General features: G+C 40.7%; 1 protein-coding gene across 4 annotated transcripts in view; it reads right to left on the bottom strand.

The window, feature by feature from the left end:
- Nucleotides 1–612: 612 nt before the first annotated feature.
- LOC142463066 (lipopolysaccharide-induced tumor necrosis factor-alpha factor homolog) overlaps nucleotides 613–8,409 on the bottom strand; it is a 40,995-nt gene continuing 33,198 nt past the window's right edge. For all 4 annotated transcript variants that reach the window (XM_075565318.1, XM_075565319.1, XM_075565316.1 and 1 more), the window contains exon 7: nucleotides 613–4,099. In XM_075565318.1, the coding sequence (XP_075421433.1) occupies nucleotides 3,991–4,099 (109 nt within the window). In that variant the 3' untranslated portion in view covers nucleotides 613–3,990. The remainder of the gene's footprint in view (nucleotides 4,100–8,409) is intronic.

Below are 8,409 nucleotides of genomic sequence, written 5' to 3'. Positions count from 1 at the left end.
GGTATAGGGGGTGGGTGAAGGAGGTAGTTGCCCCAGGGTGGGTGGTTAAGCTTACCAGGAAGGTTGCAAGAGGGGCTAAACCCTTCATTACCTTAGCGGGTACTACTGCTAAGTTAATGAAGGGGTTAACCCCTCCCACTACCAAACCGAGAGGCCTAACTACCCACCTCGGGTCAACTACCCACTATCACCAACAACTGCCCCCTCCCCCATCTCAATTTTTGCAGCAGGTTAGCGATACAAGATGCTGCATCTGTAGATGAATAGGTCCCCAGGCACCCTGTATCCAGTGGGTGGGGATGTGAACAGCTCTGCGCAGGGTGATGGGGTGTGGATCCTCCAGTAGGAGGGCACCCTGCCAGTACGTCCCATGGGATGGAAAGAATGGCCGTCAGCTAGGCAAGGGAATTCAATGTACGTGACAACAAGGTGACAAGTAATGTGCCTCTTTGGGAATGCGGGATGGGCACCCAAGGATGAAGTATGTTTGACTGTTCAATGTAAAGAAAAAGATAAACGTTCCTATTATTAATTCCACCTGCTTACCATTGCAGCCCTGCATGGAGGCCAGCACCCTGAGGAATGGCCAATAGAGACACTGAGCACCTGTACTGAATTAATACACTTTTATTGGCCCGGGAAAGAGGTGTTACATACATAATGTTTAAGCAGGGGGTAGGTTGAGATTTACTGAATCGATTAATAAACTCTTCACTAATTCCAGTTGCAGTGATCAGTGCCACCCTCAGGAATAAATAATTACTAGAGGAAGGACTTTTTTTTAAAAAGTTTAACGTTTGCACAAAACCAGAATGGAATATATCTACAGAAAATGACATTGCATTTATACATACAGTACCTTCTAAATGAGGCTATGGGTGTACTACCTATGGAAAAGCTTAGATAAATTAACAAAAAAACCACAATGACATGGTTCTTATTCCTACTGAAGAGAAACCACTTAAAAGTATATAGGAATTGTACTGTAAACCAAAATAAGGAGTTAGACCACTCGATTATATATTTATTACATATACAACAAATAAAAAAAAAGAATTAGACCTAATTAAATATTTGAAATTAACATTTCTAAAATGCCATTATTATTTTAGTAATATGTACAGGAAAGACATACCACAAGAACAATATCAGATCTATTGATTGATTTATGGGCGAAACTTCTGCTTTTCAAGAGGGAGGTCCCATTATAGTCTATAATGGCCCATTATAGATCGTTCAAACTCCTACTGTCTATTGGCAGAGTGAATTTGTTTCTAGGTTCAAAAAGGCACAACCAGTAAACTATTCATGCTATATTTATGAAAGTATATGCGTGGGACCAGAAGAAAACCCCATCAATGAAACGGTTGTGTTAACCCTTTAGACTCTTGAATGGTTAAGTAGTAGATCATTAGGAAGCCATAGGCATAGAGAAACCCCAACCTGAGCTCAGTATAAGTAGAATGCACTTTGGACATAGTGGACCTAGAGGTGATTTCCAGAGGTATTAGCACTGGACAATTTAACAAAACCAAGGCCCAGATTCACTAAGTGCTGGTAAACTTTAGAACAACTTAACTGTCATTCACTTGAACAAACATATAGCATTGAGTACCCTGCCAGCACTATCTATCTGCAGGTGACTTTACCACCACTAAGTGGCAGTGTTTGCACAAGGACACAGGCTGGATAGCTAAACGGATCCATCTATGCTCAAAGAAGCCTTATCAATAAAATACCTAGGGCATACCTCAAAGTCCGTCTTACTGGAGACATAGTGTCATTTTGTCTCTCTCTCTCCCTCTCTCTATATATATTTATATATATACTGTATATAATAAGGGCATTACTTATCACTACATTAATTTATTGCTTTAACTGTTAAGGATTAGTTTTTCAGGCATACAGTACGTTAGCCAGGATCTAGTATAGAGAGGTTGAGCTTTTGTTGTAGTAGTCAGATAAGGCTTCATTCACTGTAAGTAACGTGTATGCCGCGCTGTATAACCAACACAGCCTCTTTAGCCTGGACTTTAAGAAGCTATGTGTCAAAGAACATAAAGGCAAACTTTGCCACAAAATCCTTCCAAGTGTCAATGTATTAGGCCTTTTCCCAGCTCTTTTGCAGATTTTAAAACTGGTAGTGTTTACACGCGACTCAGCCAATGCACATATAAGGAATGTGTCTCAGTGTGGATAAGGTTCAGCCCCATTCTCCCTTTTACTAACGTTAAATAACCCTGCAATGTCTGACTTAGAGCAATGTCGCCTGAGTCTCATGGTTTGTAATGGCGTCTTCCTCATCGATGAACTACAAATGCACTGAGCCAATTCCCTTAGGAGATTCTTGATTCTGCCAATTTTGAACTGTGATTTTGAGCCTTTTGGTCACATTCTTCCGCTTTTACCTCCAGCATTTTGTCGGAGCACACTATTACTATTGAAAAGTACATAGGGAAGTACTAATGGCACTTGTCCTGTGGGAATGGGCCTGAAGAAGGGGTTCACCGCCAAAATGTTGCCCCCTTTATTTAATTACCCATGTGTCCATAGTCTCCACCTCATATCCATTTTTTCTCTTGCTCCTTTATTTAAACCACTCTGCCTGTGGACAAGTATTATTTATTTATCTTGTACTTATGTGCATTGTTGATTAGCATTCATATAGCTTGAATATATATATATATATATATATATATATATATATATATATATATATATATATATATATACACATTGTAGTATTGCACTAATACTATCATTTATATGGCTTGATCAAATTTGCATGGTGTCTATTGCACTGACTGTGTTATTCAGATTAGTTGATCTAAACTACTAGTAAAATATTGTTTTCTCACAACCATTTTGCCTTGATACTTCTTTGCTACTTTGAGTGCTGGGAACCATTTGTGTTTTCTTAGGATTTTGAACGGTCTCTTACAAATGTAGTGTTTCATCAAGGTATAGCCAACGTGTCGTTCCTCGTATGACCTTCATCAGGGGTGAATGACAAAGTGTCCGCTAGGACCACCGTACTATGCAATAAATTGCCTCCATTGCATCTCAACTTGTGCTTGGCTCCTCACTACATTCTTAATATGCTACTTGCTGTTGGTGGTGGGTTCAGCAGCTGCCATGTAGCTTCGGTTTTGTGAGTTTTGTTCTGTAATATTTTTCATTTCGTGGTGCATTAATCCACTCCTATCTTCTTTCACTTTCCATACATGAAAGAAAACATGTTATGTGCATGCACTCATACTTTTCAGGATATTGGGGCAAAATTACCCTACTTTTTCCACTCTTTGCCCTGCTCTTTAGATTGTAAGTTTCTACAAACAGGATGACCTCATCAATTCTAATAATATGCGTGGTTCTTAAATGTGTGTGTTTAATGTTATTTTCAAATTGCTGCATTTTGTCTCAAAGTGCTGCCCTACTGTATATAATATGTCAGCGATATAAATGAATGCTACTAAGTATGGTAATGTCCACATGTGGGTAATACCGATGTAGCAAGACTCGCTGTCTCTGGCATCGCAGTCGAAGAAGCAAAAAGAAACAAAATTCAGCGGTGCCAGAAACCGTGTCTGCTGCGATCGTGCTGTGGGGGGTCCATGCTCCTAAATGGGACCCCAGTAGTGTTAATCCTCCATTGCTGTGACCACCATGGTCACGTGAATTGTGGGTCGCGGCGGCTCCAAAGACACTTAGCTTAGCTACATTTGCACATTCTGACAAAATCTATAAAACAGACAACTGAACAAATATGAATGGCAAACAGGCCCATTGAGAAGTGGTTGGATGTGGTTGTGGATCTTGAATACATCCATATGTAGCAAAGAGAGTGAGTAAAAATGATTTCATAATGTAGCGTCGATCAAAATAAAAAAAGAAACATTTCACGTACATGGCAGACGGGTGTCGCTCAGCTCAGACTCATTGATAAAGACAGTACTGTACATGCACACATGTTCAAACTTCCCCTCCACATCATAGTTTCTTGTGTTTAGCGATAAGTTGATTGCAATTTGGGCAGAAATGATTCACATCTTTTATATCGTCAATGCAAAATGGAATGAGACAGCAGCCCAGCCAGCACCTGAAAGCAAACATGATTTTAATTTAACAACATTAAACTACTACAATATATTCAAACTCAAACAAGGGTTAAACACGTTTCCTAATCTGTAATCTGCCTGTAGCTATTTAAATAAATGTAACCTTACAGTAGAATACAATAATTGATAGCAAGTAGAACGATGGGACCATATTTACTTATAGTACTTGTACTATTTGGCAAATATGAGCTTTGAATTTATTTTTATAAAGCACCTTTCCCAATTAGCTTACAGCCCATTCATATGTATTTTGTAACAAAAAAACTCTAGAATTTAAACCAACAATGTTTTTGATCACTAAAGTATGATCATCAAATGAAGGTAAACATAATACATACAGTAATACAGCTTGTGTGTCCTGATCTGTGTGACTGGTTGATTTCAAGTGCTTGTTGTATTAAGTGTGCAGTTAGAACTAGAAGGAGTTTGAACAAGGAAGGAGTTACACAAGGTATAGTATAGTGAAGTACAGTTAATTGTTACTACTTATAACTCCAATGAGCAATAATGAGCAGGATTGAGAATGCCATTCAATGCACATCTTGCCACATGTATGTGCACTTGGAACAGCTGTTCCAAGGAGCATAACGCTGTGAGAAGTGTGTGCGGGTGGTCTCTTTAGAGTCAGAGATTGCTGATCTGAAGAGGCAACTTGCAATATTGAGGGACATTGACAATCTTAAAAGGGGTTCAGAGCTCACTGAGCAGGCCCTGGCTGGGACTAGTGGTGCAGATGGTGGTGTTGTGAGTGAGGAGCAGGTAGGTAGCTGGGTAACAGGTAGGCCAGGATTATACAGTCCGCTTGCTTGCGAGAGAGCACACGCATAGCGTGCAGTGCGGCCCTAGCACAAGCGATCTGTAAACTCTCCTTTCTAGCGATGTTCAGGTGATGAGGGGGCATGGCAGGGGCGCGGCCATTACATCATGCGGCTGGTTCTCCCTCATTGGCTGAACCGCTGCTGTGACGTGGTCATCGCTCGGCCGCCGCGCCAAAAGACAAAAAAAATCTTGTCTGTTGAAAGCATGGTACCGCCATCGCGCTCCGTCGTGTGTGCACGCGTGAGCACTAGGGACGGCCTCATAGCGAGTCTGCAATTTGTTTTTGCCGAACCAGCACCAACACACGGACTATAAGCTCAGCCTAAGGCAGAAACTTTCAGCATTCATAATTGATCCGATGGCACGAGCGACGTCACACACCAAATACAAACAAATGGAGGCCTTTGCGCATGTCCATGGATCGCGCATGAACGTGAGTGCCGAGGTGGTCGATGTGTGGCAAGACAAACCTGTTCGTATTTGCCGCGCGACAGCCGGGTCACGTGCGCAGTTCAGCCAATTGGGGTGAACCGTTGACGTGATGTCATGGGCACGCCCCCCCATCGCGCAACCCTATAGGACATGGATCTCCTCAAGTACAGGTGCGCGTGATGTCACACGCTTTGTCATAAGCATGTGCGAGCCTTCTATGGACCTGGCCTAAGAAAGGGAAGCAGGGTCAATAGAGAGCGGTAGGCCAGTTCTGAGCTGATCCATCCCAGTAGATTTGCCATATTGAGTGAAGGTATTGAGAGTGTCAGGGCAGTAATGGCAAGGTTGGGGGAGATTGATTCCTCTAGCAGCCAGGGGAATAGTTCCTCCAGCACCGAGGGGACTCGCGATGTTCAGATACCAAGAAAGATTGTGGTGGTTTGGGACTCCATTATTAGGAAGGTAGATAGGGCAATCTGTTGCCATGACCGCATGAACTGAACAGTTTGTTGTCTCCCGGGTGCTCGGGTTCCGCACATTGTGGATCGGGTAGACAGATATTTGGGAAGGGCTGGTGACTTGGCACCAATGACAAAGTTAGAGAAAGATGGAGGGTTCTAAAGAATGATTTCAGGGATCTAGGCCAAAAGCTTAAGGCAAGGACCTCCAAGGAAGTATTTTCTGAAATGCTACCAGTGCCATGCGCTACCGCAGGGAGACAGTCAGAGATCAGGGAGGTTAATGCATGGCTAAGAAAGTGGTGTAGGAAGGAGGTTTTGGGGTTTTTAGAGCACTGGGACTCCTTTTCTGAGAGGTGCAATCTTTATGCTAGTTATGGATTGCACCTCAATGAAAAGGGATCTTCTGTGCTAGGGGGGAGAATTTTAAAAAGGTTGGGGGAGATTTTAAGCTAGGATGGAGGGGGGAGGGACAAGAAACATAATTGAATAGATGGGGATATAGCAAGGGGTCATGGAGGTAGAATGGGGCAAGTGTGAATTTGACAAGCAGCGAGACACTCAGAGTAAATACAGATAATACTAGAAAACTTCTAAAGACTAAACCAAGAGGGCGCAGAAAAGAAGGAGCAGATAAGATAATAGTACAGGCTGAAAAAAAAACCCTGAAATGCATGCTTGCTAATGCAAGAAGCCTGACAGATAAAATGGGGGAACTTTAATTAATAGCTGCAAGGGAGCAATACGATATCATAGGCATTACTGAAACATGGTGGGATGAAACTCATGACTGGACAGTTCATTTAGAGGGTTATTCCCTTTTTCGGAAGGATCGGGCAAATAGAAGAGCAGGTGAAGTATGTTTATATGTTAAACCGGATCTAAAACCTACTGTAAGGGAAGATGTTTATAAAGGGAATTATGAAAATGTCGAGACCTTGTGGATAGAAATTAGCAGTGGAGGTAAAAGTATAAAGAAAAGGTTTGTAGGGATATGCTATAAACCACCAAATATCTGTGAGATTGAGGAAGCTAAAATACTTTTGCAAATGGAGAAGGCATCAAAACTGGGTCATGTTTGCATAATGCGGGATTTTAATTATCCAGACATAGACTGGGGAAATGAGATTAGCATTACAACAAAAGGAAACAGGTTTTTTGGGGGTGCTTAAAGACAATTATATGACCCAAATTATTGAGGAACCAACCAGGAGAGGGGCAATACTGGATTTGGTAATATCAAACACTGTAGAAATAATAACAAATATTCAAGTCCTGGAACATTTGGGTAACAGTGATCATAACATGGTCTCATTTGAAATACATTATCAAAAAACAAATTACTTGGGTTCAAAAAAGACTTTAAACTTTAGAAAGGCAGACTTTAATAAACTGAGGACTAAGCTACAAGGAATACATTGGAATTATGTTTTTGCAAGGAAAAATGTAGAGGTGCAATCCGTAAGATGTAGAAGATAAATGGGCAGTCTTTAAAATATTGTTAGAAAAGCATACTCATCACTGTATATATACCCTTGGGTAATAAGTATAAAAGAAATAAGTCAAAACCAATCTGACTAAATAAACATGTAGGGGAGGAAATGGAAAAGAAGAGACAGGCGTTTGGATATTTGAAGTCAGAAGGGACGGAGGCATCATATCAGAATTATAAGGAATGTAACAAAAATTGCAAAAGGGCAATCAAATGAGCAAAAAGGGATAATAAAAAAAAATTGCAATAGAAAGTAAGATCAACCCTAAAAAGTTCTTTAAGTATCTTAATAACAAAAAAATGAGAAAAGAAAATATAGGACCCTTTAATTGTGAGATGGGCAGGCAGATTATTGGAGATAAGGAAAAAGCAGAGGTATTAAACAAATTATTTGCTTCTGTGTTTACTAGGGAAGAATCAATTTCAATTGTAGTGCCACAGGAGGAAGCCACAACCTCCATATTAATGAACAATTGGTTAACTGAGGAAGAAGTTCACTGGCGACTTAGTAAAGTTTACGTAAATAAGGCACCAGCCCCAATGGCATACATCCAAGAGTTCTCAGAGAGTTAAGTTCAGTAATTGCCAAAACATTACATTTAATATTCAAGGACTCAATTTCCACAGGCTCAGTACCACAAGATTGCGTAAAGCAGATGTGGTGCCCATATTTAAAAAAGGAGCTACTGTAGATCACAACCTGGGAATTACAGACCTGTAAGCCTGACTTCAATAGTGTGGAAGCTACTTGAAGGTTTAATACTGGATAATATTCAGGAATACCTAATGGAAAACAAAATGATTAGTAATAGTCAGCATGGATTTATGAAGGCCAAACTAACCTTATTTGTTTCTTTGAGGAGCTATTAGGAATTTAGACAAGGATAATGCAGTTGGTGTGGTCTACTTAGATTTAGCAAAGGCTTTTGATACGGTTCCACATGAGGTTAGTGTACAAAACAAAGCAAATTGTACTCAGTAAAAATATATGCACCTGGATTGAAAACTGGTTGAAGGATAGGCTAGGGTCGTGAGTGGAGTACCTCAGGGATCGGTACTAGGCCCTCTGCTCTTTAACTTGTTTATTAAT

The sequence above is a fragment of the Ascaphus truei genome, chromosome 11 (genome assembly GCF_040206685.1).
Source record: "Ascaphus truei isolate aAscTru1 chromosome 11, aAscTru1.hap1, whole genome shotgun sequence".
Taxonomy (NCBI): domain Eukaryota; kingdom Metazoa; phylum Chordata; class Amphibia; order Anura; family Ascaphidae; genus Ascaphus; species Ascaphus truei.
Note: the sequence above shows the minus strand (reverse complement) of the source record. Positions and strands in the feature narration are given on the sequence as shown.